General features: G+C 40.6%; 1 protein-coding gene across 1 annotated transcript in view; it reads right to left on the bottom strand.

Moving 5' to 3' along the window:
• The window catches only part of LOC122928288, a 38,165-nt gene extending 25,420 nt beyond the window's left edge, over window positions 1–12,745 (bottom strand). Inside the window, exons 1-3 of the mRNA XM_044280978.1 lie at window positions 11,775–12,745; window positions 323–602; window positions 143–238 (exon numbers count right to left, since the gene is read on the bottom strand). Of these exons, the coding sequence (XP_044136913.1) occupies window positions 143–238; window positions 323–602; window positions 11,775–12,745 (1,347 nt within the window). The remainder of the gene's footprint in view (window positions 1–142; window positions 239–322; window positions 603–11,774) is intronic.
• Window positions 12,746–17,324: the final 4,579 nt, after the last annotated feature.

Here is a 17,324-nt window from a genome sequence, read left to right as displayed (position 1 = left end):
ACCTAGAGTGGAAAGTATCAGTTCTTTTCAGTTAATGTTTTTAGGTTTGGTAATGTCCATCCCATGGGATACAATGATAAATGAATTTGTGGAAAAATCCATCAAAAAGCTGATTCCCAAAGCAAAAAATTTTTGACTATACCAAATGAGGACAATGTTTGTCTTTGATCAGATTCTTCACTTTCTTCTCTTCTATCTTGCAACTTGCATATTTTAGAATTTTCCGGAATAGAATGTCCTGTAAAAACAATGTAGAAAAACTTAAAGGCAAAAATCAGTATAAAAGAAAATTATGATATTTTTTATGTAACAGGTCTTATACCTGGTGATACTGATATATTAGGTGGATCATAGCAATTACAAACAGTGATGGTTTATGTAGATGTACAGCCAACAACACATATGGTTGCAAAAAGTCTGCCCCTTGTGGATCATTTTTTGTGTAATTACTCCGGATTATGGAATCATCGAGTGGTGGTCTTGTAGTCACATTCCAGATGATATAGTGCTGTAAATGTTCAGATTCCAGAGTCACAATTAACCTGATTGAAGCTGAAAGTGAGACTGTGGGAAAATATGTTGGTTTCTTTATACTTGTGCAACTGCAAAAAAAAATGTATGTATTCAGTTTTATTTATCAGAACTAAAATCATTTTCTATTTTCAAGGAAAACCCTAAGTCCAGTTTGGTAATATGTATCAGAGGGTAACTGAAAAAAAAAAAATCATTCTTGCTCATAAAGTAGGAACTAGTATAACAAAAATCTTATAGTGGGCCTGGTTGATCACATTTTACAGGAGGAGCACATAGATAGTGTCCCTCTAATTAGGAGTTAGTAATTTGGAAACAAAGGTATCTGCCTATTTTATATGTTTTCAAATAACAAATATTAAACTGGTTGACTGGTTTTAGCAAACTTTCAAGGTCTGTGTGCAGTAGAAGGCCTAATACAAGCTGTAATACAGTGCATTTGTCAATTCAATCCAAGAGTTTATTTTTGTATATATTGGCAAATTCAAAATCTGATTTTTACACAGAATCCTGTCATTCCAAACCACCTCTACTTAATGTATTACATCCTCAAATTGGTCTATTTAATAGATCCATCATTTGGCATAGCCTGCAAGCTTTAGGTTACTACTCTGGCCAGCTCCTTTTCAAGTGATGCTTTGGGAAGGAATGTTTTATGAACGTTCCTCTATTTTGTATAATATAGAGCACAGAGAGGCAACTCTTGATACTCTTTGGTTTGTTTTGAGCACTGCTTGGAGAGGTTTCCATGTCCAGAAATACAGGTAGTGAACAGGCTTAAAGGATGAATAAGTGAAGAACACTCATAGCTAATATTTCTTTAAAAGTGATGACCCATGAAGATAACTTATCCTCTATCCACGTGCTCCCTGTTTGAATGGACTGGAAGACACTTGCATGTTCATCAGTCCATTCAACTCTATGGGACTGCCATAGATATTTGAGTACAAGCACTCTGGCAGCCCCATGGAGCTGAATGGAGCAGACCGCTGCTTCATTCAAAAGGGGTGAGGACGTGCCCCCATTCTCGTAATCAACGGGGGCCCAGAGGTCAGACTCCTACTGATCAGACATATCAGACTTTATCTTCTGGATAGGGGATAAGTTGTCTCTGTGGAAAACCCCTTTAACATTGCGTAGATCGTGCTCTTTTGTTGTGTATTTTATTTGCTGAATTCTAATATTGGTCTTCAAATTCTACAAATCCATACAGACTTCATTAGGCAGCTCACCTATGATGCAGTGGATATAGTGCAGACTGGATGTCCTCATTTAAATATTGCATCGGGAGTATCAGTATTTGTTTGAAATTTCTGTCATAAAAACTGATATCTGCTAAACCTTTATCAATTATTTTCGGAAACTGCAATAACACACAGAGTAGGAAAAGTATCTGTTGTTCAAGACCCTTAAAAGATAGACATTGACGATATCCAAATGTCATCCTGTTGTCCACACTGATTCTTGAGCATATGGGGAAACAGTATATCAAAGCAACACACTGATTGAAAACAAAGAAATTATTAATATGAAGACAATTTAGTACAAAGCATAAGATAGAAAAACAAATAGATATCATTTTATACCAAATACTTTACAATTCATCCCAACTACGAAATCAAAATGCTTAATTGAATAAAAAGTGATAAAAAAAAGTTATACACATTCCAAAATGGTAGATGGAAAAAAGTTATGGGTCAGACTATGGCGATGCAAAGAAAAATGATTTAAAAGTGTTTAGTTTTTTAAAGTAAAATGATAACATAATACAAATGTGGTATCACTGTAATCTTACCCAGAGAATGAAGGTAACAGGTCAGTTTTACCGCATAGGAAAGCCATAAAAACAAAACCCATGAAAATATGGTGGAATTGCATTTTTTCAATTCCATCCCATTTGTAATTTTGTCCAGCTTCCCACTACATCATATGCAATATAAAGCAGTACCATTAGAAAGTACAACTTGCCTGATAAAAAAAACTTGCCCTCATCTGCCCTCAAGTTATGGCTCTGGAAAGGCAGGGAGTAAAAAACTAATATGCAAAAACAAAAAATGTCATGGCACTTAAGGGGTTAATGTTGCTTTGTTCCTCATATGTGAACTTGACATTGAGTAACTCATGTCTCCACATCAGGCAGGTATACTGCAATTACTGTATGTTGGTCCGTTCATCAGTCTAGTTGTACGTTTCCCTACTATCAGGATGGATGCTAAAAATCTTTGTTCTCTGATAATGACTTGGACATCTATAACGTTGTTGGATAGTGCTCCTTCAGCCATCTGTGATGTCACAGCCCTATCAAATCCTTAACCCGCGCGGACTCCACCATTTCACTGTGAGCTGAGCAAAGGGAGAGACGTGGCAAGCGCGCATGCACTAGGGACAGTGCTCGCTGCTGCTTTGCCATAGACAGCAGCAGAAAAGCAGGAAGAAAGAAGAGAGATGGCACATGCACACTGCATGCGCTGTCTCCTCATACAGCTGATTGGCGGGGTGCCAGGTGTTGGACCCCCGCAGATCTGGTATTGATGACTTATCCTGAGGATAGGTCATTAATATTAAAAGCCAGGATAACCCCTTTAATCCAGTCTGTAAGCGATCCACTTGTTATACACTATGGCCAACAGACGGTTGCCTGGGCGCTCCAAAGGGTTAGACAGTGGCAGAACTGAAGTGACAACAGATTACTGCCACTGCTGCTTCTGCCACCCTCCCTATTCTGTTATGGGGCCACTACTTTAATATTGGTGCACTGCACAGTTATGTACATGGTGATAAATTGTAGCAGTGTGTAGTTCAGCAGTCTACTATGCTCTCCCTGCACTCTCCCTGCAAGCCTTCACACTGAGATTGGGCCACCAAGAGGGAAGAATATGATTAGGCAGAGTGGCATGGGTATACCTGATTTATCGTGATTCGTGACAAATTAATCCAGAAAAAAAATAGAATTTTATGTCGAACTTCGGCAAAGCTGTCTAATCGAATTTTTCAAAACTTCGCCTATCTCTATTTAGGCATATTGATTTATCAGCACTAGCAGTATTCTCCAGGCATTCTACTTTACACCCTGTGGCAGTGAAGCTGCCAGAGTGGCATACTGGGCTCAGTAAAATGGTGTATGTCACCCAGAGGAAGCGTCAGTGCATCAGCTAGGCTGTTAATGAGGTGTAATTAGGAGCCCGCTCAGGAGCTCAGGCAAATGTGTGCTGAACTCTTTCAGCAGGACTCCTAGTCTAGGGAAGGAGCAGGCTGCACCAAGGCCTGTGGGGGCCAGGAGCCTTGGCTTACATGTGTGGTATGCACTGTAAGTGGTGTTTTAGGGAGCTCAGTGGTAGACCCCGGTCCTGCTAGTGAGGGAAACTGCAGTGTAGTTAGCGGCCAGATGACCAAGGATTTTGTTTCTTATCCTGTGTTTGAAAGTACACTGTCTGCTGTGAAAGTGATAATAAAGTTGGTTGTGGCCAGTTTGTACCCAAATCTATAACTCCCAACCGTCCCAAATCCGGCGGGACAGTCCCGGGTTTCAGTGGCTGTCCCGTGGTCACGGTACAGGGGAGGTATGTCCCGCCCTCAGGCAGTTGTCTCTGTTTCCATAGGACGCAGAGACAGTTGCCTGTAGTGATGAAACAGAGAGCCGACCATCAGCTCCCTGCTCCATTATTCCTGCCCCCTGTCTGCGCTCTACACTGCTTGTCTCAGCAGGGGGCCGGCCGGAAGCTCTAAGTGTCCTTCTGCTGGGGAATGAGGTGAGTATGTGAAGTTTATTATTATGTTTTTACTGTCTGTGAAGGGGGCACTTTACTGGGCATATTACTGTGAGGGGGCACAGCTGGGAATATTACATTACTGTGAGGGGGCACATCTGGGCATATTACTTTACTGTGAGGGGGCACATATCTGGGAATTGCTACTGTGAGGGAGCACATATCTGGGCATTGCTACTGTGAGGCAGCACATATCTGGGCACCCGACAACTTGGCTATTTTGAAACTGGGGGGCCACAAATGAGCTGACTATAAAGATGACTGCAGGAGCACAGCACAGACTGCTCAATGAGGTGAAGAAGAATCCTAGAGTGTCAGCTAAAGACTTACAAAAGTCTCTGGCATATGATAACATCCCTGTTAGCAAATCTACGATACGTAAAACACTAAACAAGAATGGATTTCATTGGAGGATACCACAGAGGAAGCCACTGCTGTCCAAAAAAACATTGCTGCACGTTTACAGTTTGCACAAGAGCACCTGGATGTTCCACAGCAGTACTGGCAAAATATTCTGTGGAGAAATGAAACCAAAGTTGAGTTGTTAGAAGAAACACACAACACTATGTGTGGCGAAAAAGAGGCACAGCACACCAACATCAAAACCTCATCCCAACTGTGAAGTATGGTGGTGGGGGCATCATGGTTTGGGGCTGCTTTGCTGCGTCAGGGCCGGGATGGATTGCTATCATCGAAGGAAAAATGAATTCCCAAGTTTATCAAGACATTTTGCAGGAGAACTTAAGGCCATCTGTCCACCAGCTTAAAGGGGTTGTCCAGGTTCAGAGCTGAACCTGGACAGCCCTCCATTTTCACCCAGGCAGCCCCCCTCACATGAGCATTGGAGCAGTTCATGCTCCGATGCTCTCCTTTGCCCTGCGCTAAATTGCACAGGGCAAAGGCATTTTTCTGAGTTCCGGTGACGTACCGGGCTCTCTATGGGGCTGACAGGAACCCCGGTGACGTCACCGGCACTGATGGGCGGGATTTGGCTCTGCCCTAGCCAGTAAAACACTGCTGGGCAGAAGTTACCGCCCGGCAGTGTGTTATTGAAAACACAAGAGCCCGTGCCCTGCGCGATCTAGCGCAGGGCACTGGAGCGCATCGGAGCATGAGATGCTCCGATGCTAGGCTCAGGGGGGCTGCCGGGGTGAAAATAAGGGTATGTCCGGGTTCAGCTCTGAACCCGGACAACCCCTTTAAGCTCAACAGAAGATGGATGTTGCAACAGGACAACGACCCAAAGCATAGAAGTAAATCAACAACAGAATGGCTTAAACAGAAGAAAATACGCCTTCTGGAGTGGCCCAGTCAGAGTCCTGACCTCAACCCGATTGAGATGCTGTGGCAGGACCTCAAGAAAGCGATTCACACCAGACAGCCCAAGAATATTTCTGAACTGAAACAGTCCTGCAAAGAGGAATGGTCAAGAATTACTCCTGACCGTTGTGCACATCTGATCTGCAACTACAGGAAACATTTAGTTGAAGTTATTGCTGTCAAAGGAGGTTTAACTAGTTATTAAATCCAAGGGTTCACATACTTTTTCCAGCTGCACTGTGAATGTTTACATGGTGTGTTCAATAAAAACATGGTAACATTTAATTCTTTGTGTGTTATTAGTTTAAGCAGACTGTGATTGTCTATTGTTGTGACTTAGATGAAGATCAGATCACATGTTATGACCAATTTGTGCAGAAATCCATATCATTCCAACGGGTTCACATACTTTTTCTTGCAACTGTATATACATTTTAGAAGGTTCTGATACTCACAATCAGAACCGTTAAGTCGGCATTAGAATCCTCTGATTAGCTAGTCTGTACAGACTAGCCAACCAGAGCGATCGCCGGCCCAGGATCGCCCTCATTGGTCCTGAGCCGGTTAGCTGAGATCCCTGGCTGTGTGTAACTGGCTGGGTCTCAGCGCTGTCACCATGTCTGAAGACATGGTGGCAGTTTAATGCCATGACGTGTATACTCGTCATGGGGCACCAAGTAGCAGTGTTCCATGACGAGTATACACGTCAAATAGAACTAAGGGGTTAATCGTTGGCTTTGTCTCTTGTGCACATGAACTTCTTCAGATTCTCTGAATATTTTACATAGTACATAAGGCCGGAAAAAGACATTTGTCCATCCAGTTCGGCCTGTCATCCTGCAACATTTTCTGAAATTGTTCCACAATTTTTAGATGCAGTTTTTCGCAGATTGGTGACCCTTTGGCCATCTTTCCTGTACCAACTTTTTGGAGATGCGTTGCTGCCATCAAGTTAAAAATAAGTTCATTTTTTATGAAATATTAAAATGTTTAACTTACAACAGTCCAATTAGGCTAAGTGAGGTGACTACCTCAGGTGGCACCTGACAAGTGGGGGGAGCAGCAGGGCCATATGCAATGAGCATTTGCTTCATGCCTAGTGTGTCATCATCATCTCGTAGCCACCATCATCTCGAGGCAGCTGCATACAGCTCAAGACACAGACCGGAAGAGGCTGTGTCCTCCACCACGTCCTGACAATGGCATGGAGGTAAGTATTTGAGTTTATTATTTTTATTTGGCAGCATGTTGTTGAGCCACTATGGGGACATTAATATAACTGGGAGAAGCACTATCGGGGCATTGTTTCTACTAGGGGCATTAAATATAGGCATTTTATACTGGCACACGTAGAGAGGTATTTTTTGAACTGTCACACATTAAAAGGAGGGAGGCACTATGGGACATTGGTTTTACTTGGAGCACTAAAAGGAGGGGGGTAGTTGTGTACTGGCACACATTATAAGGGGACATTTTTTCTACTGAAACACATTATAAGGGCACATTTTTTCTACTGGCACACACTATAAGGGGCATTTTTTTGTACTGGCACACTTTATAAAGGGATTTTTTTTGTACTGGAATATATTGGAAATAAATAATTATGGCAGTCTGGTCTGAATGAAGAACATGAGGAAAGAGAACGTCTACATCAGAGGAGACATCACTGGATATATGACATACAGTTGTGTTCAAAATAATAGCAGTGTGTTTAAAAAAGTGAATAAAGCTCAAAATCCTTCTAATATCTTCTATTTCCATAGACACAAATGCATTGGGAACACTACACATTCTATTCCAAATCAAAACATGAAGAAAAATATCTAAAATTTTTGTTGTTCCTCTAGCTAGAATAAATTGAAGAAAAGTGAATATTAGACTGTTCAGAAAAATAGCAGTGTTTGTATTCTTCTTTACGAACTCAAATATTCACTATATAAACTGAAAAATGTTTGAAGATTTTGCTTTCCTTTGAATCATTTAACTAATATATAGTTGTATAACCACTGTTTCTGAGAACTTCTGTACATCTGTGTTGCATGGAGTCAACCGACTTCTGGCACCTGTGAACAGGATTTTTTCAGCCCAGGATGATTGGACTACATTCCACAGTTCTTTTCTATTTCTTGGTTTTGCCTCAGAAACCTCAGATTTTGCACGTTTACTGGTGTGTTTGGGGTTGTTATCTTGTTGGAACACCCATTTCAAGGGCATTTGCTCTTCAGCATAAGGCAGCATGATCTCTACAAGTATTCTGATGTATTCAAACTGATCCATGATCCCTGGTATGCGATAAATAGGTCCAACACTGTAGTATGAGAAACATCCCCATATCATGATGCTTGCGCCACCATGCTTCACCGTGGCTTGAATTCAGTGTATGGGGGTCATCTGACAAACTGTCTCCGGCCAAAAGAACAATCTTACTTTCATCAGTCCATAAAATGTTGCACCATTTCTCTTTAGTCTAGTCAATGTGCTCTTTGGCAAATTATAACCTCTTCAGCGCGTCTTTTTTTCAACAGTGGGACTTTGCGGGGGCTTCTTGAAGATAGCTTGGCTTCACATAGGCGTCTTCTAATTTTAACAGTACTCACAGATAACTTTAGACCTTTTTTGATCTTCCTGGAGCTGATTGTTAGCTAAGTCCTTGCCATTTTGGTTATTCTTCTAGCCATTCAAATAGTAGTTTTTCACTTTCTTCCACGTCTTTCAGGTTTTGGTTGCCATTTTAAAGCATTTGCGATCATTTTAGCTGAGCAGTCTATCATTGTATGCACTTCTTTATATGTTTTCTCCTTTCCAATCAACTTTTTAATTGAGGCACACTGTTCTGCTGAACAATGTCTGGAACAACCTATTTTCCTCAGAATTTTATAGAGAAATGCACTGTAACCAGCATGTACAACATTTGCTGCCTTCCTTCCTTAAATAAGGGCAATAATTGCCAACTGTTTTTCAAAGAATGAATGACCTCACTTATTGAACTCCACACTGCTATTATTTTGAACATACCCCTTTCAATAAGTGATTGAATTACAGAGAATTAGCAGCATGCATGGCATGACTGTTGGGTCTGTTTCTATTACTCTACTACACCTGCTAGTAAGTTATTTGCCATGTAGAAATATGATTTCTACCAACAACTGTGATTGATCAGGTTAGTGATGTCTGACTGCTATTATTTTAAACACAACTGTATGTACTGCTGTATTACCATGTATGTTTCCAAGTATGTCTTTAACAGTAGGGCTGGAGGGAAGGGGTTACGTTGAGAGTTTGGCAAGGGGTGGGAGGAGGAAGAAGCAGGTGCCTTTTCAATTTTCGTCTCAGAGAGGCTAGGTGCACCCCTGGATATGTGTTATATGATCTACTGTGAATAAAATAGGGGTTCATGAGATTTGCAAATCATTGTATTCTATTTTTGTCTACATTTATTTACATTTTACACAGTGTCCCAACTTTTTGGGAAATGAGGTTGTAGTACATGCTATATGTATTAAAAAGCATACATGATTCTTCCCCGCCTTGTGTGTGCTTCTCCCCTATCTACAGCCTGTGTGAGTTGCCATCTTTGGATCCTAAAGTCCATCTCTATACACATATTCTTGTACAACCTTTTGCTGTTATCTTTGACACTGAAAGTAACGGGAGTGCAAATAGAGACCAGAAACAGGAGCAGTCCTCTGACAAATTTATTCCTGATGCCTCTCATGAGTGCTGCATGAAAAAGGAAGACCAAGAGTTGCCTTTCCTGCAGAGGATAAGTTCATTAGAGTTACCAGTCTCAGAAACCGCAAATTAACATCACCTCAAAGTACAGCCTATCGTACATAAATGACTTACAGAAATCACGCACCAGACACATCTCAACATTAACTACTCAGAGGAGACAGTGAAGAATGAAGATTTAGGCCTTTATAGTAAATTTGCTGCAAGATAATTCATTACTGAAGAACAACAAGACAAAGAAGATAATTGCTTGAGCCAAGAAACACAAGGAATGGGGATTAGACCAGTGGAAATCTGTACTTTGGTCTGATGAGTCAAAATTTGGGACTTTTTATTTCAACCGCCATGTCTTTGTGAGATGCAGAAAAGGTGAATGGATGGTTTCTATATGTGTGATTCCCATCGTAAGGCATGGAGGAGGAAGCGATATGCCATCTCATCTGGTTTGCGTGTTTTTTTGGACCATCATTTGTTTTTCAATAGGGCAATGACCTCAAACACACCTACAGGCTATGTATGGCCAATCTGACAAAGAAGCAGAGTGTTGGAGTGCAGCATCAGATGACGTAGCCTTCACAGTCACCCAACCTTAACCCAACTGAGATGGTTTTGGATGAGTTGGTTAGCAGAGAGAAAGAAAAAGTGCTCAGCACCTCTAGAAACTCTTTCAAGACTGTTGTAAACCCATTCCAGGTGACTCCCTCATGACGCTGGTTACTGTTTAATTCCATATGTGTTCCTTCATCATTCATTTTTATGTCTTCAATATAAATATATAATATAGAAAAGAAAAACCAAGTAATGAAAAGGTGCCAAGCTTTTGACTGGTACTGTATTTTGTAATACTAGAAAAACAATAACAGATGCTGTTGATTAAGTGGTAATAACTGGGCCTCATAGCATTACTAAGGCTTGCTTTGCACATTCCATTGTTCTAAACTGTTAGAGTAACAGAACAATGGAAATAACAGAACTGTCAATTCAGCACATACTAGACGAATGACACTGAACAGACTTGATTGACTATAGGGCAGTCCTTTCAGTTTCCATTCGGGATCCTGTTTCTTTACCGGACAAAAAAGTCTTGCATACAGGACTTTTTTTGTTTGGTCTTTTTAACAGAATCTGTGACGGAGCCTCCAAAGCAGATGTGAGACCATAACAGTGTTTATTATGCTTTTTATTGTTCAGATGTTTGCTAGTAGTTAAAAAGTGTGATGTTTATTACATTCTACATATTTTTGTTTCTTGCGTTTTGTGCCATGTGGCATTTCTTTTAAATCCTCAAGTTGTACATTATTGGCAGTCATGCGTTTCAGTGCGTAGAGAGGCTTAACTGAATTTTTTTTTATGTTTTTTACTGTGGTTTTGGAAATTATAATAAAAATCCCAGCGTCTCAAAGTGCATGAACACAATTAACAAAATGCATCTATAAAGCATTAGACATTGGAATTGAATTGTGGTAACATTAAACCAAAGAGTGAAACAAGTCAAGTGAGACTTTAATAAGTGTACCATCAAACCAGTCATAAAAAATTGTAAAGTACTGGGTAGAGGCCAGAACAAGTGTGAGTGGTACAGTCTATGAGGAGGACATGAAATTGTGAAGCTCCATAAAAAAGCCTAAAGACTTTACAGGGAAATCAGTTCTTCCAGGAAGGGGGACGCTTAGGAATTTCAGAGATTTCAGATCTTTTGGAATTTCTCAATTAAGTAGCCCAATTTCAGGGTGGTTATCTTTTCAATAACCATATAGCTTTCTTGATTTAAAATAAAGTCAAGGATGGGTTGTTTTCAGGTGCGTTTTATGGTCTGCATTATCGGCAAGAAGGTAAGTTTCCTCCTGCCACAGAGGACTCCTTCAGTGAGGTGACAGGCTAGTGTCCGAGAATGGTACATTTCTTTCATATCACAGCAGCCCCAGAAACAAGTATATTGGATATGCAATTGGCTAATATATACCACGTAAGCAATACTTTGAATGCGATATCCAGCACAGGTTGACTGAACTGTTAGATGTGCTTTCCCAGCTTTTATTAGTTTAGGCATTAATAAGGGGAGAGCTCACATTTGCTACTAGTGTGAATTATTTATTCTTTAGAATCCAAATGTAGGAAGCTGGTATACATGGTGGAGATCAGTCCTGATGCCAGGGTGCCAGACATATCTCTGTTAAAACTTTGTAAAGGACAAAGCTTGAGTGGTATTTTTGATGCTGGTAAAAATTTAGTGATTCATTTTTGTATACCTTAAGAGTTCATAGGAAGGCAGTTGGTATTTTTGCTGAACAGGTGGAAATCTGTGGATACCACCAATTTTAAAGGAATGGTAAACAATGTGAAGACCTTTGATGGTGGGCCCATGGAATAACATAAGGAATAAAAAAAATATGAGAGATAAAATTACATTTCCTCTTTACTCACTGGCAGCCTTTGTGAACTTGGAGGTTAACAAAAATAATCTTCGGATTATCAATTGTCTTATTGTCCCAATGTTGTAAAAGTTTGAGAAAACTTTGCATTGCTTTCCTTAGTTTAGGACTTCCCAGAATGAGAATGACAGACTGTGCCGGAGAGTAGATGTAGATGACCATCAAACAAATACAAAATCCAATGCTACTTGGAGGAAAGAGATCCACAAACATCATGATTTCTGAGATGTAGAATGCTAGATAGAGCACTAGGAGCCAGCCAACAGTCCTGGCAGCTCTTTCTCTTGCCCCAGTTCGTGCACTACTGTTGTTGCTTGTAATCTTCTCAAGGTTCTTACTGTTGGTTCCAAGTGATTTAAGAATTAGACTGTTTGAAATACCCACAAGAATTAAGGGGATTGAGCAGCCAATAATGTTGGTGGGGAGCAAGTAGGTAATGCTCAATTTTGGTACATTGTTTTCCAAACTCATATTGAAAGGTACATCCTCACTGGGAACTTCTCTGTATGTGCTCCATATAGCTGGAACACTAATAACCACAGAAGTAAGAATTGCAGCCACAAGGAAACATGGAACCAACTTGGGGATTTTTGATTTAAGGCATAATAAGAAGGGGTTGGTGAATATAACTATTTGTAAGCAGTAGTAAACACAAAGACAGACTGTGAACCAGAAACTGGCATATATAGGAAAAAATAATAAGGCATTAAAAGTGGCATACACTTCATCTGAATAGTACAGTTCACTCCACAGAAGGCTCAGAAAGTCGTTGATCGTCATGACAAATTGGAATGTGATGTTGGATAGACCAAGTGTAACTAAAATTAGGTCAGAAGAGCCAAGGCTCTTGCCTTTAATTTTTTCCACAAGATTTACTGACACAATGACACAGTTTGTGAAGATCCCCAAAATGGTGGTAATTCCCAAGATAGCCATGGATGTGAGGACAAAAATAGACACCATTATTTGCACTATAACATAAGTTGTCCTTCAAGGTAGAGAAAATCTGATGTAGAATAACTGAAAGGAAACATTGGAAAATATAAGGCTATCTGATGTATTAATCATTTGACATCTATTATACAGGGTGAGTCAAAAGTCTTAGGACACTCTTTTATTTCAGAAACAAAAGTGAAAATGAAATATCTGAATACCCTGGCAAGTAATGGGTCAGGGAGTCTATCTTTTAGGCTATGTCCAGAACATGGCCACATCTTTAAAGTCGCCATTTTTCCAATAGGAAGGGGGTCATGTAATATACAGTCCTGATCAAAAGTTGAAGACCACTTGAAAAATGGTAAAAAATCATATTTTACATTGTTGGATCTTAACAAGGTTCCAAGTAGAGCTTCAACATGCAACAAGAAGAAATGAGAGTGAGACAAAACATTTTTTGAGCATTCAATTAATTGAAAATAACGATTAAAATGAAACAGGCTGTTTTTCAGCTGATCAAAATTTTAGGACCACATGCCTTTAAAAGGCCAAATCTGTGCAAAGATGTGGATTCATTGTCATTTTCTGTCAGGTAGTCACACGTTGTGATGGCAAAGGCAAAAAAACTCTCCCTTTTTGAATGTGGCATAAGCAGGGACTTTCACAGCGCGCCATCGCTGCTGAGGTGGGATGCAGTAAGACAGTCATTTGGAATTTCTTAAATGATCCTGAGGGTTATGAAACAAAAAAGTCAAGTGGAAGACCCAAAAAAATTTCATCAGCACTGAGCCGGAGGATCCAATTGGCTTTCCGTCAAGACACTGAGCAATCCTCGACACAAATTAAGGCCCTTACTGGTTCTGACTGCAGCCCCATAACCATCAGACGGCATCTGAGACTGAAGGGCTTCAAAAACAAAAAACATCTTCAAAGACCTCGTCTCCTTGAACACCACAGAACTGCAGTTTGGACTTTGCAAGAGAGCACCAAACATGGGACATTCAAAGGTGGAAGACAGTTTTATTCTCTGATGAGATTTTTTTTTACCTTGATGGTCCTGATGGTTTCCAACGTTACTGGCATGACAAGCAGATCCCACCTGAGATGTTTTCTATGCGCCACAGTGGAGGGGGCGCCATAATGGTCTGGGGTGCTTTTTCCTTCAGTGGAACAATGGATCTTCAGGAAGTGCAGGGGCGTCAAACGGCCACTGGCTATGTCCAGATGTTGCAGAGAGCATTCCTCATGACTGAGGGCCCTCGTCTGTGTGGTAACGACTGGGTTTTTAAACAGGACAACGCTACAGTACACAATGCCCGCAGGACAAGGGACTTCTTCCAGGAGAATAGCATCACTCTTTTGGCCCATCCTGCGTGTTCCCCTGATCTAAATCCAATTGAGAACCTTTGGAGATGGATGGCAAGAGACGTTTACAAAAATGGACAACAGTTCCTTCATGCGGCCGTCTTCACCACCTGGAGAAATGTTTCCACTCACCTCATGGAAACGCTTGCATCAAGCATGCCGAAACGAATTTTTGAAGTGATAAACAATAACGGCAGAGCTACTCATTACTGAGTTCATGTTTGGAAGTTGGATTTATGTTTTGGGGGGGTTTATTTTTATTTTGGAGGTGTGGTCCTAAACTTTTGATCAGCTGAAAAACAGCCTCACTCCCATTTCTTCTTGTTGCATGTTGAAGCTCTACTTGGAACCCTGTTACGATCCAGCCATGCTAAATATGATTTTTTGCCATTTTTCAAGTGGTCTTAAACTTTTGATCAGGACTGTATCACTGAAGCCCAGAATTTTCTCAGAAATCGATTGCTGCAATCAGATTTGCAATATTACTTCTTGGTTCAAAAGTTATCAACACAGAAAGTTGCAACAACCGGGAACATTCCCTGTGATGTATAGCTACTTAACGTGTTCAATGAGTTGTCCCTGGTGCTGAACAAAGAAGCTGAATTTTGAAGTTTTGAACTTTCTGTCTTGATAGCTTTTGAACCACAAGAGATATTGTGGCAATAGATTTCTGAGAGAATTCGGGTCTTCTTTGATATGCTAAATGACCCCCTTCAAATGGGATAAAAATGCCCATGATCCAATTATGGTGGTTTTCAAGATGGCGGCCATGTTCCACACACAGTGTAAAAGATAGGCTCATTACTTGCTGGTGTATTCAGATATTTCATTTCCTCTTTTGTTCCTGAAATAAAAGGGTGTCCTGAGACTTTTGACTCACCCTGTACATGCAGAGTACATAGTACATAGTTGCCCATAACAACCAATCAGATTCCACCTTTCACGTTCTAGAGGGAAGCTGAAAAATGAAAGGCGGAATCTGATTGGCTGCTATGAGCAAATAAGCCCGTTTTCCTATACACCACTTTTGATAAATTTACCCCATATTGTGTATTTTAGAAATCTTTTAGAAATGAAAAAGCTTAGTTGGTTAGTTGAAATGTATGTTAATTTGAAACTATACATACTATAAATTTCCAATGGCAAAGGCGCTTCATGGTAAATAGAACAGGCCATGTTCAAAAACAGAGTGACCATGCAAGGAAATTGCAGAAGGCCTCGATGGTAAGGTGTGTCTTTTTGCTGATGACACAAAGATTTGTAACAGGGTTGATGTTCCTGGAGGGATACACCAAATGGAAAAGGATTTAGGAAAACTAGAGGAATGGTCAAAAATCTGGCAACTAAAATTTAATGTTGATAAGTGCAAGATAATGCACCTGGGGCGTAAAAACCCAAGAGCAGAATATAAAATCTGTGATACAGTCCTAACCTCAGTATCTGAGGAAAGGGATTTAGGGGTCATTATTTCAGAAGACTTAAAGGTAGGCAGACAATGTCATAGAGCAGCAGGACATGCTAGCAGAATGCTTGGGTGTATAGGGAGAGGAATTACCAGTAGAAAGAGGGAGGTGCTCATGCCGCTCTACAGAGCACTAGTGAGACCTAATTTGGAATATTGTGCGCAGTGCTGGAGACCATATCTCCAGAAGGATATTGATACTTTGGAGAGAGTTCAGAGAAAAGCTACTAAACTAGTACATGGATTGCAGGATAAAACTTACCAGGAAAGATTAAAGGACCTTAACATGTATAGCTTGGAAGAAAGACGAGACATAGGGGATATGATAGAAACTTTTAAATACATAAAGGGAATCAACAAGGTAAAAGAGTAGAGAATATTTAAAAGAAGAAAAACTGCTACAAGAGGACATAGTTTTAAATGAGAGGGGCAAGAGTTTAAAAGTAATATCAGGAAGTATTACTTTACTGAGAGAGTAGTGGATGCATGGAATAGCCTTCCTGCAGAAGTGGTAGCTGCAAATACAGTAAAAGAGTTTAAGCATGCATAGGATAGGCATAAGGCCATCCTTCATATAAGATAGGGCCAAGGGCTATTCATAGTATTCAGTATATTGGGCAGACTAGATGGGCCAAATGGTTCTTATCTGCCGACACATTCTATGTTTCTATAAGGAAGGCACTTGTGAGGGAGGCAAAAATAAATCTATCATAAATCTAATGGAGTCCTAAACACAGTGGTTTCAGGTTACAAAATTTCAACATAGAAAGATATTGTCTGACAGTAACTTGCAGCACATATTATAGACTGGAAGTTGTAGTAGAACCTCCCTTCAGTTCTGTTCACTCAAAAGGTAAAAAAGGTAAAAAAAAAAATGTTCATTGACCCATGTAAAAAAAAAAAAAAAACACAACGTTTCAGTCTTATCACAAGACTTTTCTCAAGCTTAAGAAAGGTCCTGTGATTTGCCTGAAACATTGCGTTTTTTTGTACATGGGTCAATAAACCCTTTTTTCCACTAATTTTACCATTATAGTGTTGCGGAAATTATTTTCCTGTATTGGATTTGGACTTTCCTGGTCATCTTTCTGCTGGCTCCTGATAATCTTCTTTGACATACCGGAGTGCTGCTTCTTTTGCTTTGTCTCAAGTTCTGTAAATAACTTTACTAGTATGAGTTGCTCCTTTGGACACCAGGTGAGGGCAGCTCATTTATCAGGCACACTGGGGATCATTTATCAAAGACCAGCATCTTACACTGGTCTTTGAAATCCCCTGTGCTGCCAGAGGATGTACTTTATTTATGACGAGTCTCAGGCCTCATTATAAATTAGGTGCATCCTCTGACAGCCTCTGCGCCTAGATTGAAGTCTAATCCTGCCATCCCAACTCCGCCACTCCACTCTCCAGTGGTGAAGGTGGTGTAAAAGTGCACAAACGGGCCTGTGTGACTTGGCTGATTATTATTGTGAACTGCTACTGTCAGTCCTGACCTTGCACCTGTTTCACGCATTTGCAGAAACTTTACTTACCCTGACCTTGGCCTGATACTGACTACATGCTTTGCTAGCTCCTTTGGTGCCTTGCACCAGTGTCTCTGAATCCCGTGGGTCAGCTGTCAACCGTGTCAGTGGGACTGCTCCAGGAGGTAGCAGTCTGGTGGTTCCCTGCAGCGAAGTCCAGTCCTCCATATAGAGGTTAAAGGGGGAATATCAAGGAGCCAGGATAACGCTTGGGTTTGATACATTTCTAACTATTCATATGCTTAGTTTGTGACAG

The sequence above is a fragment of the Bufo gargarizans genome, chromosome 1, assembly GCF_014858855.1.
Source record: "Bufo gargarizans isolate SCDJY-AF-19 chromosome 1, ASM1485885v1, whole genome shotgun sequence".
Taxonomy (NCBI): Eukaryota; Metazoa; Chordata; class Amphibia; order Anura; family Bufonidae; genus Bufo; species Bufo gargarizans.
The sequence above is the reverse complement of the archived record's forward strand: the minus strand, read 5'-3'. Positions and strand labels throughout refer to the sequence as shown.